Raw genomic sequence first — 18147 nt, 5'->3', positions numbered from 1 at the left:
TCACACAGCCACATGATTCTTTATACGTTTTTGCCTGTAAAACTATATTTACTTCTAGTTTTCAGCAAAAACGGCCCATAGCAAACAATAAGTTTGCTTAATCAATGCAACATTTGCTTTACAACCACCAGAAAAAGAAAATATCGGTCCAGTCACATGGTGGCATCACAAAATGTAATGGCCGGCTCCATTATGGTTGTAAGAAGGACTGCCTGTATTCACTTCTTAAATCGCCTAAATATTACATGTACAGGTGAACAACCTATGTCTGGACATGCATGTGCTGCAAAGAATTTGGTTCATAAAACTGTTCACAGTTGTCCTTTTTTGCCAGCTATCAATGGCAAGATACTAAGAAATCTGACAGCAACTAACAGTCAGTTGATTATCCACTGCATAGGCCATGGGGTGGCTAAGAAAAAAAGGGGAAAGAGATGGTATTTGAAAGGGGAATATGAAATATGTATGTACTTGTAGTTTCCAACTTGTGCATCTCTGTGGCTTTCAGGACTGAAAATATTATCCACTTTTGCCATCGTCACTGAATTTGCAACCTCAATCTATAGGGTGTACTTAATTTTAATTGCTATGTTTATTTCTGCGATATTAATAAGACAGCAACATTAAATACATTTTATTATCCAACAGTTGGGTATAAGTGTCAGAAAATTATTGTCAAAACCTAAACAAGTATTATTTTGCTTTATATAGAAAGTGTGTGCACAGGAACTTTCTGACTGTGGCAAGTTTAAAAGAGAAAATAAAATATTCTAATCAACATGCGGAAGGACAATTTGAGGAAACAGTTGCCTTTGAAATATACTAAAAGGGCAGCAGTGCCAAAGTGAGAATGCCATGGTGCTGCTTATTTATGAATGATTGATTACAATTAGGAGAATGTTAATGTCATAGCATTGTTTAAAAAAAGGGAGGGGAGGAGGAAATGAAAATAAAAGAAACATTTAAAGAGATTGAAAACAGCACTGAGTGCTCTTCTAAAGGTAATAAAATAAACAAGCTGTACTAATTTTATATTTATATTGGGGCCTCAAGACAGGTGGCAGACTAGGTCTTCACGGTCTTTCGGAAAGCCAGGAAATGGATGTGGACCTCACCTTGAGGGGCATGATGTTTCAGAGGGCTGGAGCCGTAGCAGATAAAGTTCTTCTCTTGGATCTGCCAGCCAGTCTTCCTTGACTGATGGGATCAGTAGCATGCCCCTTCTGCTGGAGCAGGTAGGGTGCGCTAATCCCCTCAGGGTGAGATAGTTCCTCAGATAACCTGGACTTATGTCATGAAGGGCTTTAAAGATGATAACCAACACCTTAAATTGGAAACAAACTGACAACCAGTGCAGCTCACAGAATAACAGTGTAGCATGGGCCACCCTAGGGTAGCACATTGCAATAGAGGTAGTCCTTGACTTATAACAGTTCAGTGACTGTTCGAAGTTTATAACGGCACTGAAGAAAGCGACTAATGACCATTTTTCACACAACTGTTGTAGCATCCCCATGGTCACGTGATCAAAATTCAAACGCTTGGCAATTGACTATATTTATGATGGTCACAGTGTCCTGGGGTCATGGGATCACCTTTTGCGACTGGTTGACAAGCAAAGTCAATGGGGAAGCCAGATTCACTTAACAATCATGTTACTAACTTAACAACTTCAGCAATTCATTTAACAATTCTGGCAAGAAAGCTCACAAAATGGAGCAAAGTTCACTTAACAATTGTTTCTTAGCAACAGAAATTTTGGGGTCAATTGTGTTTGTAAAATCGAGGATTACTTACATTCCAAACATAAGATAACCAGGGCTTGAGTACTGAGCACAGGGACTCCCAATCCAGGAAAGGGTGCAACTGGTGCACAACATGAAGTTGCACAAAGGCTCTCCTAGCCACAATTGCCGCCTCTCTGATTAGGAGTCGCAAGTCCAGAAGAAGCCCTGAATTGTGTACCAGGTCTATCTGGGGGCAGTGCAACCCGATCCAAAACCAAATGTTAAAGTCCAGATCTCGAACTCCACATATCCAAAGTCCCTTAGTTTTACCAGGATTCAGCCAAAGTTAAATAGCAGAACAGAAATGCATGGAACAGCATTTCTCCTGAAACATGTGCCTGCTTTTTGAAAGACGTTAAAAATTTGGGTCTTTTAATCCAGCATTGAGTTGAAAGTGATATTTCCCTGGCACATATTTTTGTAAGCTGTTTTGGTTACTTTTATACTTTAGCCTATTGTGTGATCTTTGCTGATTTACTACTGTTTATTGATCATGCACACTGGCTTGAGTTATGTGCCAGCAGAGTGGGCTTTATAAGTGATTAAACAAATAGGATGGCCCATGCCTACCTGGGGTACAGTACCTATTTTGGTAAAATAGTTCTGCTTACATTTATGCATTTTTTTTTGTTTTAGGTACAGAGTCTGATTCAAATGGGAGACTTTCTCAATCTAAATTAGAAATAAAGAAATGGGGTGTATTTAAGAAAGCAACTGGCAACCACTGTATCTCCTTCCACACAGGATGATATGGCATGTCTATAGTGTCACTTAATGTAATGGAGCCTGACCATTAGTTACAAGCAGAGACAGCCATTAAGCAAGACAGCCTCTACAACTTCCTGATGCAGTTGTAAAATAAAAGTTCTAGTATTGAGCGCATGGTGCCTTAGGGCCAGGGGAGGCCCTGGGAGGCCACGTACAGAGATACCCCGGGCTCCGGTACTCAGCCCTCTGGGTTCCTCACAATCCATGGGCCTGTTTCTTCACATTTAACTGTATTGTTTGCTTATGGAACAAATATGCAATGTTTTAACTCAGGGGCCTTCAAACTTGGCCCATTTTAACTGGTCTGCAAAGACTGCAGAAATGCAGATTGGAAGAGTGCTATAAGAAGGTAGCAAGAACAAATGCAAAAACTACATTACTATTTGCTTAAGCACTCTGAGAAGGTCCTTGGCAGAATTTTTATTGAAAAAAAAACGCAGTGAAATTTGGAAATGGGGGGGGGGACTTCATGCTGAGCTAGGGTACACAGATCAGTTTTGCTTTTTAGCAAGCCATTGGGAAATATATGCATACAGGAAAAAAAAAAGTTTATGTGCATTTGCTGATTTAATCAATAGGCTTGCATCGTGGAATTTTTGCATGAATAGAAAGACTGCTGAATTATATTGCTGAATTGCTCTATTATGTTGCCGAATATAAAGAAACATACAAAGCATATATTCCACGATATCATTCGTGTTTTTCGTCACCACTAAATGAATTTAATATCAAACTAAAGCATTTTAAAGTTTTAATTACATTTTAAAGAATAAATAACAATGTTTTATTAATTCTATACTGAAACTAAAAAATAAAATCGGTGAAAATCCCGATGATTATTGATCTTACTTATATCAGCACCACAGCCCCCCGAAAGAGTCGAGGCACAAAACAATAAAAGTTACACCTCCATTTAAAAATGAAGGAAAATGCTATTCTTTTCATTGGGAAATATTTCGATCCTCCTTTTCCATCCGGTGGGAAGCTTTTTAAGGTAACAGGAAAAGTTGACTTGTAACTTGGCAATACGTAGGGCACATAAGGTTTGGGCCATTCTTTAGTTCTCAGGAAAGGCGAAGAGGTAAAAGCCAGGGCTGGGGAGACGCAACCCTGCCCGAGGGGCAAGAGGATCGCTTTGCATTCATTGGCTGGAGACTCGATCGACTAAAACCGGCCACTGGAGAGTTGGACTGCAAGCGCTAGGAAAGTCATGTGCCGCTCCAGGTCCCTTTGCAAGGCTGGGCCCGCTCAACTGGCTGGCCGCGTTAAAGTGGCGGTCACGTGACCACGCTGGAGACGGGCTCGGCGTGCGTGCTCTCGGACAGGCAACATGGCGGCTACCGCGGCAGCCCGGGTAGCTCTGAGGCTCTTTCACCATCGAGGGGGTTCAGCCCCGACCTCGTCCTCCCTAGGCCGCGTGAGCCCGAGGAGCTGTTCAGGCCTGCTCGCGCCCGTGACAAGATACAGTTCCGAAGCCAAAGGCCTGGAGGAGGAGGAACTGCTGGTTCGATATTTGGATGAAGAGCATAAAGGTAACGGCAATAGCCGGCGTGGAAGGCGCGGGGTCTTTTTTTTTTTTTTTTTAACCTGTCGGCTGCAACCTGAAGCTCCATTTCCCAGCTCCAAAACCATCTGTCCCTCCCTCCCCCCCCCCGTTCTGCCCAGCAGGTAAGGCTTGGATGTCCCTTTTTGCTTGTCAGCAGCGGAGACTCGTCTATGAGACGCATCCACCTCCAATTATCTGTCCGAAATGATGAAGCTGCCTGACCCTTTAAATTCTCCCGTTGGTGGGGGCGGGTCGTGCAAGCTGTCTGAATCATAAGGCGCATGCGCAGCTCGTTCTCGACTTCCCTGATGTTGCCTGGTTAGGGAAAGCCTTTAAGCTAGTTTAGGAGACTGGGGAATATGGAGGAAATAACGTAGGTTGTAAGATCAGGTTGTCCAATGTGCAGACTTTGAAAGCCCTGTGTTTTATTTGAAGGTGGCTTGTCTTCTAGCTGTTCATATTTCTAAAAAAAATACAGTCTATATTCTTATTTGAATTCTTATGTTCTGTGTCTTTGAGAATGCAGAACTTCCTGGAAAAATATACACAGATCAAATCATCTTGAAATCTTAAATTTATAAATATATCAAAAATTTCTGCCCAGTCCTTAAATAAAAGCACAATAAAGTCTATGCATTTTAAATTGAGCTGATTGGACGCACTGAATACAGATATACTGATTTCTGTAGTGATGTACAGATTATCTTTTGAATATCATACTTTTGAATTTTACAATATATTCAGAGATCAATATAAATGATTATTTTAGATAAGTGAAATGAGAAAAGTGCACTTTGAGAGGAAAAGCATTAAAATCATGCTTTGTGAGAAAATTCATCTCTAATTTTATGTTTGCTTTAATTCACTTTTCCTGCCTTTTTAATAAACGTGGAAAATTGGGACATGAAACACATCTATTTTGATTTCTAGTGTATTATTTATAGTGAATAGAGAGTTCTAGATTAAATTTTCAACTAGTCATGCAGCTGTTGAGAGGCTGAGGCGCATAAAGTATGATTTTCTTCTAAGGGATGTTGACATTTGAGTATAATTTATTTCATAAGTATATAACAAATCTGCAATTGTATTTTTGTCTGAAGAAAGTAGGCACAACTATTGGTTTGTAATTTTGCTTTTTTGCCATTTCGTACTGTTTGTCTTTTACATTTTTGGAAAGTAGTTTTATAGTACAGGTAGTCCTTGACTTACAAGAGTTCATTTAGCGACCGTTTGAAGTTATAATAGCACTGCAAAAGTGACCTGTGACTGGCTTTCACACTTAACGACCGTTTCAGCATTCCCAATTCCCCATGGTCATGTGATCAAAGTTCTGAGTCTTGGCAACTGGCAACTCATATTTATGATGTTTGCAGTGTCCCAGGGTCATGTGATCATCTTTTGTAACCTTCTGACAAGAAAAATCAATGGGAACGCCAGATTCACTTAACAACTGTTTTACTAACTTAACCCTTATAGTGATTCATTTAATAACTGTGGCAAGAAGTTCACTTAACTGTGGGGCAAAACTCATTTAACAAATATCTCACTTAGCAACATAAATTTTGGGCTCAATTGTAGTCGTAAGTCAAGGACTACTTGTATAGTGATTGATCATAAGTATTTACTCCTTTAGAACTTATATTTTATTATTCTGTTATTTCTAATTTATTTTACTTTCCTTGTTTTGATATTTTTTTTACAGTTTTTATATAATTCGGTTACATGATCATATGCTGTTTTAGTCAGAGACATAATAATGTTCTGTTCTGAACTATTTAGACCAGTGGTTCTCAACCTTTCTAATGCCGCGACCCCATAATACAGTTCCCCATGTTGTGGTGACCCCCAACCACTTATACATCACCGGGTGCCAGGGGCATGACCAAAGAAAAAGGGAAAAAATGGCGGACAGCCTTGTTTGGCGACCCCGTGAAATGGTCGTTCGACCCCAAATGGGGTCCCGACCCACAGGTTGAGAACCACTGATTTAGACAGTCACTATATGACACATATATGCCTATTATATTTTATTTATTTGGTAAATAAATAGCTGCTCAACTCACATACATGACTGATATACAAGTTAAAAACAAGACACAGTAGAACCGCCCCCATAAACAACAACAAAACTTATTTTAAAACTGTAGAAGCAATAAAAATTATATAAAACCAAACCATAATCTGCACTGGTCCCCTAATCCATTTTATTATGATTTGGGCATGTAAAAAAGAAATAAAACTAAAGTCTCAGTCTATCGTTACTTGACAATGGTTATGCTGCAAATATGATATGATCCCAAAGGGAAAAATGGAGCAATAATGTAGGTATAAATAAATAAATTAAATAATAATAATAATAAATTAAATAAACAATATAAGTATAAATTAAGATTCAATATGTTAAAACAAATTTTGTGTTTTAGAGGGAACCTGTTTTCTCTAGTTTCAGAAGGAGAAGGTACATTCTCAAATATACGTTTGCGATAATAAACTGTGCATTAAAAAAAGGTGTGAAAATTTCCTACTTTCTGTTGATCGGACTTTGGAAAATATAAAAAGCAAACTAATTTAACAAGTAAACAGATTTGTTCCAAAATATTCCTGAAACTGAACTTAATTGACATTTGTCTGTCAGTTTCAAGTAAAACAATTACACAGTAGTATGAAGTTAACAGTTTTGCTTTTGAAATCCTAACCCTTAACTTTGTAGAAAGAATAATGTTTTAAAAGAGAAAGATGTCAGTTGTTTGGAGATAGACATTCTTCTTTCTCCCCATCAGTTATTGACAGTGAATGCTCTATGCCTAATTGCTATATAGGGGCACTTGGTAGGACATTTTGGGAGGAAAGGCAAATCCACTATAACACAATTCTCAAAAAACTATATGATATAGACTCCCATTCATTAGATGTATCAGTTACACACATCTGCCCTTTAACATTACTCCTTCTTACAATTCTCCTCTGTAAGAATGTCCATTTTAGTAACATAATAAATGGAGCTCTGGTAGTGTAGTGACTAAAATGCAGTATTGCAGGCTAACTCTGCCTACACTCTGCAGTTTGATCCTGACTGGGTCAAGGTTGACTCATCCTTCCAAGGTCATTAAAATGAGGCTGACTCTGTAAACCCCTCACAGAGTGCTGTAAAGCACTATGAAGTACTATATAAGTCTATGTGCAAATGGTATTGCTAATTCTGCCCACAGCCAGACGCTCGATCCTGACTAGCTTAGACTCGACCTTCCATCCTTCCAAGATGACCAAAATAAGGATCCAGATTATTGGGGGCAGTATGCTGATATTTGTAAACCACTCAAAGAGTACTGTAAAGCACTATGGAGTGGTATATAAATCCAAGTATTATTGCTATAATGGAATTGTGTTTATGTAAAGCTAGGTCATAGAAGTATTTTTTAATGTTATCAGCACTGTTACAGCCTTTATTATAAATACTATAATATGCAAGTAGTCCTCGAGTTAAGAATGTAATGGAACCTGCCCATTCCATTTATAACTTGAGAATTCGTAGGAGTAAATCTCGTACCTTGAACATGATTCACTCCCAGCTTTTGCCCATGCATCCGCTAATTTAATGGGGTAATGCACGGCTTGTTAAATTAAGATGAGTATCTCAGGGTGAGGAAGGCCATGGGGGGGCCTAGTGATGGAATAGGCCACCGGCTTCAGACCACCCAAGTCCACCCACTGAGATACTTCATGCTTCTGCCCCTGGGGTCCAATAGTTGCTCTGCCCCCCTAATCCTGCCACACTGGGTCATTTACCTTGTGAAGGTCTGTCTCCTCTCCAGCCTCACTGTTTCTTTCTCTGCTCCCAGCAAGAGCAGAGGGAGGCCTCGGAGGTCCAGAACAGGCCTCTGGAAGCACATGGCTGAAGCCCACAGACTCCATTCTGGGCCTTCAAAAGCACGGGGTTACCACCCATGGCCTCCAGAGGCCCGCGGAAGCACCCCGGGCCTCCTTTCTGGGTGGCAGTAGCCTGGAAAAGGCCTTTCTGATACCCGGATCAGGTCTCCGGAGGCACGCAGAAGCCTCCCCCAGTTTCTGTTCCATTCTCTGTTGCAGAGAACAGAGGCCTAAACTACTGTGAAATCACATGAGATCAGTAGCATGAGATCTCGCACCACTCATCTTGCGTGATCTTGCATTACTTTAGTCCTCCATTCTTTGCAAAAACACCGAAGGCCTGAGCAGCCAAGAAAGCGAAGAATCTCTTGATCTTCACAAGGTGAGTATCCATAGGCCTAGTGCCTAGGGAGACCCGGGGTGGCAGGGGGGAGGGAGGGAATAGCCAGAATGAATGTTGCAGGGCCACTGCGGTTGTTTGTAAGGGTGAACGATTGCTGTGATACGGCAACATTCGTAAATTTGGGACTTTTTTATAAACACTAGGGGGCACTTATTGCATAACTTAGAATGTTCGCTAAGGGAATGCTCGTAACCTGGGGATTACCTGAACTGTATATGTTTTATAATACCCCAAATTATTTAGTATAGCAGTTTTTCAAATAAGAAATATATTAAAATGTATTTATCAACTAAGTATTAATTGTGTATTTTCATGCTAGTAATTATGATAGCTATTTTAGGAGGTAAGAGATATAGGTGCATATCACCTAAATTTTCAGATAAATGCCCAGCAATAATTATTCATATAAATTCCTGCATTTTCCCCAAAAGACAAAGAAGTCTTAAAAATTAGCATTAAATGTTTTGGAATGCTTAACTGAGTCTTGTAATTTTTTTTGTCCTGCATACAGGAATTGTTGTACTTGGAATAAACAGAGCACATGCAAAAAATGCACTTAATAAAAATCTTATTAAAATGGTAAGTAAATGAACCTTTAGCTAATTATTAATGTGGAAAACTGAAAATTAGTGTTGATACTGTCCACACCTTTTCTCTGTAGATATCAAAAGTTATGGACGCTTTGAAAACAGACAAAAAAGTACGGACAGTTATATTCCGAAGTGAAGTTCCTGGGGTATTTTGTGCTGGTATGCAAACTTAATTTTTATTATCCATCTGGAAATCCATAATCTATTATACTCAGCAGAAATAACTCAGAATCCTTTATTTGGGAACTAAATATAGATAAGTTCTATGTCTAAGTAACATTTGCTATGCCCTTTAAAAAAAAGTTCCATAATATATAATGAGATATGTAGACTGGAGAGCTTTCCTGACTTTGCGTGTGTGTGTATGTGTGTCTAAATATTTATATCTGTGCAGGTAGTCCTCAGATGATGACCATTTGTTCAGCAATTACAAGTTACAACAATGCTGAATGATGAGGACTTAAGATATATCCTTGGAATTACAGCTCTTGCCATATCCCTGAAGTCATGTGATCCATATGCTTGCACCTGGCTTATGATTATGACCTCTCAATGAGCCACAGTCACACGATCGCAATGTCCAACGTTGCCCAATTGCTTCTTAAAAGCAAAGTCAGTGGGGAAGCTGGCAGGAAATTGCAATCATGTGACGTCCTGACTTAATGATCTAATGCTTTATATAGCCTCTCATCACATTCATGATTCTGGATGGCTTATAGTTAAAACATAAACATTTAAAATTGCCATTCTTTTAAGGACAGCAAATATTAGTTCCATAATTGTCATTGTTAAATGAGGCAATCATGTGACTTTACATTTTATGACAGTGATAGAGGTCCCAATCTCAATTGCCATCGTGATCCATGGACTACCTTTGTCTGTTTTGAACTGAAGCCTCTAAATATTCCTCAGTAGGAATTAATTAGGGCCTGAGCATAGAAACCTCCTGATCTAGGATTGGGCGTGACTGGAACACAAATGAAAGCTGCACAAAGACTCTTCTAGCTACAACACTCACCTCTTCAAGCAACAGTTGTGACTCCAGAAGATATGCCCCTCCCCCAATTGCATATCTGGTCTGCCTGGGGAAGTGCAACCACGTATAACTTAGAGATCAGTAGCTCTGATAGACCATGACAATCCAATATAGTATCTGAAATTAAGCATTGAAACAAGATCTGTCAAAAAGGACAAATATGGTGAATTTTGTATCTGTTTGCATTGTCTAAAATTAGAAATGTAGTGTATATTATAGCTTTCTAAAATTTGTTAGTTAAGGGTGTTTAATCTGACTCTTCAGCTGCATCTTTGGAGCATCTTATGATCAACAAGAAGCAACGCTTTCAAACCAGTAAAGAAACTTAGGCAACCTGTGACTCACTGGATCACTGTTTCAAAGATATTTCCTTACTTAAACAAAGATATGGAATGACCATGGACAGCAAAAACTCAGTGGGAGGAGGAGTGATTTTGAGTTTCTGTCAGCTTCCCCATTGAATTTCCTTGTAGGAAGCTGGCAATGAGCACTGGAAATCTCTTCTTCCCTTCCCCGTCCTGCCCTGCCCTTCCTCACAAAGAATTGTGTGATTGGCTAGGAAGCTATTAGGGAAAGTTGGAAATGAAGATCACATGACTATAGCAGTGTGGTTGCATTACTGAAACAGTAGTAACTGGCAGGCTGAAGCATCCACTATTTCCCAAAATTTTCATTCCTTTGGGGAATAATGGGTGCCCGCATTCTGCAAGTTAGTCATTTTAGATATCTTGGTTTTAAGATTACAGACAGAAGATTTGTAATAGTATATGGGTGCAATAAAAAGCTACAGAAGAGGGTTAGCCTCCTCTCTTACTAATCATTTTACAGTGTTAGATTTATATTGAAGAAAGATTTTTGAAGTAGAGTATCTAGTTTATAGCAGCCAGTAAAATATTACTGTTTACTCCTCATATTGGGAGTGAAGCAAAACTATATGTTTAAATATCTACTCAGTTCATTATTTTATGTTGCTACCATGGTATGACATCTTCTCTCACTTTTAAAAGTTTCACAATGTAACTTGAGCCTTATGCTCAGATAATTCAGTATTGTTTAAAGTACAGTGCTACAGTAATTGCATATTCATGCAGCTCACCGTTATTAATTTTTATCCATTTTAGCTAAATAGCAATTGTAAAGACAGTACATATTTTATTGTAAGTGTAACTAGTGGCCAAGACAATAGTTTTGAAGAGACTCTTATTTCTGTTGCCATAATTTTAGCAGAGATCTGCTGAGTTGTGTAGGCTGAGAATAACCAGAACATATCATAATGTTATTTTCTCTTCTGATGCCACTGACTTAGTGCTTTGTCAGTTGTTTAAATTTTCTGATACTTAAGTTTGATTGCTAGATATCTAGATAAGATTATAAAAAAGGTATATACTCTGCTATTGTTGCTATAATTAGAGGCAGAAATTACATAGCTGGAGAACGAAGAACCTTCACCCTCATTCAAACATTCTTCCATCTAATAATTCTTCTAATTATAATCTTTCCATAATTGCACTCCTCAATTTCAAATCCAATGAAAATAAGTTAAATGAAGACTAATATAGTAATCATTGAAACAGACAAGATAAATTGAATATTTGTAATTTCTTCAATTAGGGGAGCATATAAATTATATATCAGTAGAAAATACTGTAGTAATTCTTATGTCCTACTCCAAATGCCTGATATAAATCTGGTATCTCTGAAAATGTACAAGTGGCACTTTTTAATCTAGCTCTGACTCAGATTTTTTTTTTTCTTGTTATTTTTTTAAAAATCTTGGCAGAAGTAAAAATGACTTGCATCATTAATTTTTGTCATCTTGGACTTTTAATATATGTGAGTGGGATAATTATATGAAATGTTTCAGTCACATTTAATTATGGGTACACATGCATGTGGGCTACAATCATAAAACGTTTTATATAGCTTTTACATAGAAAACTTGTTTTTAATTTAAATTTAAATAACTGGCTGTAGAATTAGTAAATTTCTTCTCTTGTTACATTGACTGTATAAAGCAAAGCCTCTTAAGCACTCTAATGGAGTGCTTTGTCTCAGTAGAGATTTAAGCATGAAATTTGAAACAATTATTTTCTGGTGTTGGATAAAATGTATGACTTTTATAAATCATTTGTTGGATTGTTTAAGAAGACATTGTGTTCCTTATTTTCATTTTCCTTATTTTGTTTGTAAAATTATTCATTCTGTCATAACATTCAGAAGATAGGGTCCTGTTTACTGTATAACACCAAGAATTAGAGCTAGTTTTCAGAGTTATCATGAATAAACAAATCCCTTTTTACATGAACAGTTGCACCCATCTGGAAATTACCTTGATTTGTTTTATTAACTTTCTCCTTTTCTTGTTTTGTCCTTTATGAAATAAGGACTGGTTTATTTCCATGTTTTCTATGAAATATACATATAAAACATGCAATGAAGTACATTTTAAATACTTTGTAAATTGTATATTTTTTTTTACTTAATATCCAAATATTTATAAAGAGAGGTGACTGAATTTCCACATCTTGTCAAGAAATAGATTTACATTTACATTTGTTCCATGTTGCTTTTCCTGAAAGTATGAATGGATTATGCCATTTTGGTTTATTTCACTATATTGCCTAGCTCCCAGCATTCCTAGCCAGCGTGACCATTCATGAAAATGCTGAAGTTCAAGCATTTGAAGGATATTTAGGTTGGGGAAGATGGGTTGATTCAAACAGAAACTATGATGGTATTTAAATATGACCAGAAAATGTCATTTGCAGGTGCTGACCTTAAAGAAAGAGCTAAAATGCATGCTAGTGAAGTAAGCTCTTTTGTCTCAAAGGCAAGATCCACTATTAATGAAGTGGGTAAGTACAAGTCTCATTGAAATATTGCTGATAGCTAATCAATCATGAATAGTAGTAGTAAGTAAATTCTCAGTAATTAAAAAAGCCTGTTTAAATTTTCATAACTCTGTAATAAATTAAGACTAATTATCATCAGCATGACAAAGATATATATCATATAATTGTCACTAAATAATATTTTCTTATACCTTTCTCTGCTGTTAGATACACTAATATTGAATTGAGTGTAAATAACCCCTCTAAATATATAGACAGTTAAATGAATTTATTTCAGTTGGCAAGTAAGTTAAACTCTCAAACAATTTCAGTAGGGTCAAAACAGAAAAAAAAATCAAAATGTTTCCTACAAAACTTTCATCAGAAACTTCAACTGACTGTTAAAACAAATGTGTTCATTTCTGTTGATGATGAATTAAACAGTGGATTGAGGGATGTAGTCAGAAGGAGTAGAGTCCAAGGTATTTCTTTTTTCAACAGTATCAGAATATCATACTAGTAAATAATTCAGAGAGCTTACAATTATTTTATAATTACATCTCAAACTGTCAGTTCTGTTTTTTATTTATTTTATTTATTTGTTAAATTTATTTGCCGTGGGGCTACTCTAGGCAGCTTACAGTAATAAAAAGAGTGTAAACAGAAGTAAAATAATAGAACAGAAAAATAAACAATGAAAAAGGAAACAGTGAGAATATTACATCAATGTGATAAGCAAAAAGATGGATGGGTAGAGACCAGAGGGCAGGGGAGGATGGAGGCTGCCATCAATCTAGCAGCCACCTCTGTTCATGGATCTATCACTGAACATGCCAGTTGCTAGATATTCTTTTGTAGAGCGGGAAATTAAATTAGAAGGAGTGTTTCCAAAAATTCATAAAACGTTTTTGATAATGTGGTTAAGAATTAATATTGTAGGTATGCTTGAACATGTATCTGTTATTACCTAAAATTGGAATGGCTATTTTTTAAGTATTTCTTGTCCTTCAGCAATAATTTCCTGTTAGGATTTAGTCAGTTAACTTATATTGAAACAAGCAACTAATTAAAATTTACATATTCACTGGTAGTATAGGTGTGTGAATGCTGATGACAAGCAAGGAATAGGGTTGTTATTTTCATGCCCTGCTTATGTGTTTTCCAGATCTCTATTAATAATTTTCATCTGATCCTCTTCATTTTATAGCTCCTACTTGAACAAAAGGTGGAGTCTATATTCTTGGCTATTTGGAAATGGAGTGAAATATAAATTAAATAATAAAGTAAATAACTTCCATATGTGTTAGTTTCATGGATAGAACAACATCTTTTGATTTGCATATATACAAATCAGGAATTGCTGTTTTATCATAATTGCTCCTTATTACAATTAATTCTGGTATCTTGTTCTTTTTTATTGCTGTTAATATCCCAAATATCTCTGTAGTCAGAATTTAGTTTGCAATTAATATTGGGAAGAAACAAAAAATGCTATTATATAGAGTTGCCATAAATTAATAAATAGAAATTTTGTAAAATTAATTTTATCTTAGAAATATTGACAACTGGCTGAAATTATTTTTGTTAATTTTTCCTTTTAGCTAATCTTCCAGTACCAACTATAGCTGCAATAGATGGCATTGCATTAGGTGGTGGCCTAGAATTGGCTCTAGCCTGTGATATAAGAGTGGCAGGTAAGATTTAGTCCTATTTTTAAAATTAAAGCATTCTCTAAACTTTTTTAGTTCAAGGGTAGAGAAAATGATTTCTTAACGTTATTTTAATGCAATTTTGAACATCTCAACTGTGATAATTGTTATAATACTTACATTAGTGTTAATATGTATCTTTTAATTTTTGGATCCAGGGTAAATGTATTTAACTAATATAACAATTTTGTAATTTGTGTCATGAAAGGGTTGTTGCTAATAAGTATAAAAGAGGATAAAGAAAAAGGAACAAGTTAATGAAGTGTTCACATTAAGACAATCATTTCCACTTTACAGGAGTAGGTGAAGGATTTTTAGCGTGTCAGCTTTCTTGGAAACATTCTCCAGCTAGGAATATTGGATGGAGGGCCAGAGATGGTTGCCCAAAACTGGAATGGATTCTTCACCTCTTACTTGTCTCATTCAGATACAGAAAATTACAACATTAATAAAACCAATGTTGAAAAAAGATAATCAACCTTTGTACAGCAGTAGATCAGGCTTTTCAAGGCTTTTACTCATAGAACCAAACACTAAATGTAGGCAAGATAATTGTATGATGGATATTGTTCTGTAGCCTTGCTCTAAATGAGGAAGTTCACAGGAAGGGAGGATGAATTAAAACTTCCTGTAACTTCATGCTCCCTTTAGAAGCAGTGTTTTTAATATATTAATACATTTATACCTTGCTTTTTTCTTTGCATAAGCAACTATACTGGTTTACAGCAATTAAAAAATAAAAATATAAACAATAACTTCAAAAGCAATAGCAATATATCCCAATTAAAATATTTAATCATTGTACTGTTCAGTTTACTACAATTTGCCTAGTTCAGCTGGAGATCTATGTATTGAAAAACTGATATATATAGAAGATTATTTTAAATAGCTGTATATTGTACGTAGAACAATTGCTGTACAAAGAGTTTTGTTTTCCTGGGTATGAAAACATTAGAAAATCATGACTCATACTGGCATTTTACTAAGAACAGAAATGAATCTTTGCAATGGGCACTTTACAGGTTGATTTCCTACATCCTGCATGCTTTTTCTGAAAAATGAAGGGCTACAGAGCCTACTGAGAGAAAGTTTTTTCCCATACAACCTAAGGCACAGTGGGATTTGTTTTTGGTTATTTAGTAAACCATGGCTTAGTGCTGAAGTGAAATATAGCCATTGACATTCTGCTCTTTTCAATGCTTTCACTTTTATCCAAAACTGTTACAGTGAAGTTACAGCTTATTTTACTAAGTTCCTTTTATTTTCTCTAAGTAATTTGTAGGCTTTTCAAAAACCAACTTTTTTTTTTTTTTTAGCTTCTTCTGCAAAAATGGGTTTAGTTGAAACGAAATTGGCGATCATTCCTGGTGCAGGTATGGATTTTTATTCATAATTATGTAACCGTTCTTTTTGAACTTTTTTGTTATGCTCCATCTCTTGTATGTTGTCCAGAGGCTGGTCAGTTTTGAACAACAATATTTTCATTCTGCATTCCAGGTCATGAATGTACTTAATATAGTCCTGCCTCCTATTTTTACCACAGCAATAACCCTGTGAGGTTGCTTGGGCTGAACCAAAGTGATTGATCCAAAATCATCCAATTGGTTTTTATTCCTAAGGGAGATCTAAAACTCACAGTCTCCTGGTTTCTAGGGCCAGTATATTAACCACCTCATCAAACTGAATACAGTTTTTGCATATCTATTATTTGGTAACTGTCATAATGTTGTGAGTGTCTTATCAATTTATGAGATCTAAAATGAGTAGTCATGGAGAAAGGAAAATGAAGCCAGGTTGGGCTGGTGAGGATACCTACCTACTCTTAGACTGTATGGCATTTTGCCCTCTAGTACTATTGTCGAGCAACATGCGGATATGCATGCTGCCCATTTTAGCTTGTGAAGATTTTTAGCATGAGGGAACAACATAGAAATGCACTCCTTGGTATTAGGCCTGCTACTTAGTTTTCTTCAGTGCAGCAAAAGTCCCCAATTTATTCAAAGGGGAAGGAGAAGTTGCACTTCTTTAATTTTCTTCCTTTGTAGCCCTTGACTTAAAACCACAATTGGGACCAGAATTTTCATTGCTAAGTAAGGCAGTTGGTAAGTGAGTCTTGTCTGATTTTTTTTTTGTCACAGTTGTTAAGTGAATCATTGCAATTAAGTGAATTACACAGTCCGTAAGCAAATCCAGCTTCCCCCATTGACTTGTCAGAAGCCAATGGAAAGATTGCAAAAGCTGATCACATGACCCCAGAACTGCTGCAATAGTTATAAATACACGCCAGTTGCCAAGTGCCTGAATTTTGATCATGTGACCGTAGCTATGCTGCTACGGTCATAAGTGCGAGGACTGGTCATAAGTTACGTTTTCAGTGCTGTTGTAACTTTGAACAGTCTCTAAATAAATGGTTGTAAGTTGAGGACTACCTGTAGATATAGTTGCGCTGGCCAGAAGATGCTTAGATTTGGCTGATGAACATTGAAGATCCTATTTTAAGAATATAAGAGTTAGAAGAAAGGAGAAACAGACTTATTCTATATTGTTTTGTCTTGGCTTCATGAAGAAACTATAAATATGAACTATTTCCTACTTCAGTAAATAAGGTCTGAAATGGGGACATGAAGAGAAAAAAATTCTGACTGTTTATCAACTATGCATCACTTTTCTTCATGATAGGTAGCTGAATATTTTCTCTTTCAATATTTATTATATCTGTTTATCATTTGTCTAATGTTAAATATTTCAAAGCTTCATGAATGTGTATAATGTAAAAATAGCTGGTTTGTATAGTTACAATGCTAATCTGTACCTAAGCTAACAAAAAGAGAAGGGTTTGTACACACACACAAAAAGAGAAGACTGTTTTCACCGGGATGTTTATCAGTAACTTCATGGCAAAATGTTGGAATGAGGTTGCCATTTCATTCTCTAGTAGATACTTTGTTTATGACATGTCTCTAGGGCGGTGGTTCTCAACCTTCCTAATGCCGCGACCCTTTAATACAGTTCCTAATGTTGTGGTGACCCCCAACCATAAAATTACTTTTGTTGCTACTTCATAACTGTGATTTTGCTACTGTTATGAATCGTAATGTAAATATCTGATATGCAGGGTGTATTTTCATTGTTACGAATTGAACATAATTAAAGCATAGTGATTAATCACAAAAACAAGATAGCAATGCTCGATGGAGAAGCTTCCTTGCTCAAAAATGTTGGGAGAGAGGGAAGGGGAAGGAAGGAAGATTGAAGGGGAAAGGAAGGAGATGGAGAAGGAAGGAGATTGAAGGGGAAAGGAAGGAAGGAAGGAAGGAGAAAGAGATTGAAGGGGAAGGGATGGAGATGGAAGGAAGGAAGGAAGATTGAAGGGGAAAGGAAGGAGATGGAGAAGGAAGGAGATTGAAGGGGAAAGGAAGGAAGGAAGGAAGATTGAACGGGAAAGGAAGGAGATGGAGAAGGAAGGAGATTGAAGGGGGGAGGCACTGCCAAGGACGCACAAGCAGCTCCGCACAATTGCCCAGGGAGGGGGGAGGCTCTGGCGGAGGGCCTGGTGGAGAGACAAGCAGCGGCACCTCCGCGGCCTTGGAAGTCGCGCGGAGGTGGCAGG

The 18147-nt window shown here is 37.0% G+C and overlaps 1 protein-coding gene across 1 annotated transcript; it reads left to right on the top strand.

Moving 5' to 3' along the window:
* Positions 1–3416: 3416 nt before the first annotated feature.
* AUH (AU RNA binding methylglutaconyl-CoA hydratase) lies at positions 3417–16646 on the top strand. The gene is made up of 6 exons (XM_039366507.1): positions 3417–4087; positions 8883–8950; positions 9033–9120; positions 12766–12852; positions 14430–14522; positions 15854–16646. The coding sequence occupies exons 1-6, from the start codon at positions 3886–3888 to the stop codon at positions 15928–15930; spliced, it is 615 nt and encodes a 204-aa protein (XP_039222441.1). The 5' UTR covers positions 3417–3885; the 3' UTR covers positions 15931–16646.
* The last annotated feature ends 1501 nt before the right edge of the window (positions 16647–18147 follow it).

Source organism: Crotalus tigris, unplaced genomic scaffold, assembly GCF_016545835.1.
Source record: "Crotalus tigris isolate CLP2741 ecotype Arizona unplaced genomic scaffold, ASM1654583v1 scf7180000020342.816771, whole genome shotgun sequence".
Taxonomy (NCBI): domain Eukaryota; kingdom Metazoa; phylum Chordata; class Lepidosauria; order Squamata; family Viperidae; genus Crotalus; species Crotalus tigris.
Note: the sequence above shows the minus strand (reverse complement) of the source record. Positions and strands in the feature narration are given on the sequence as shown.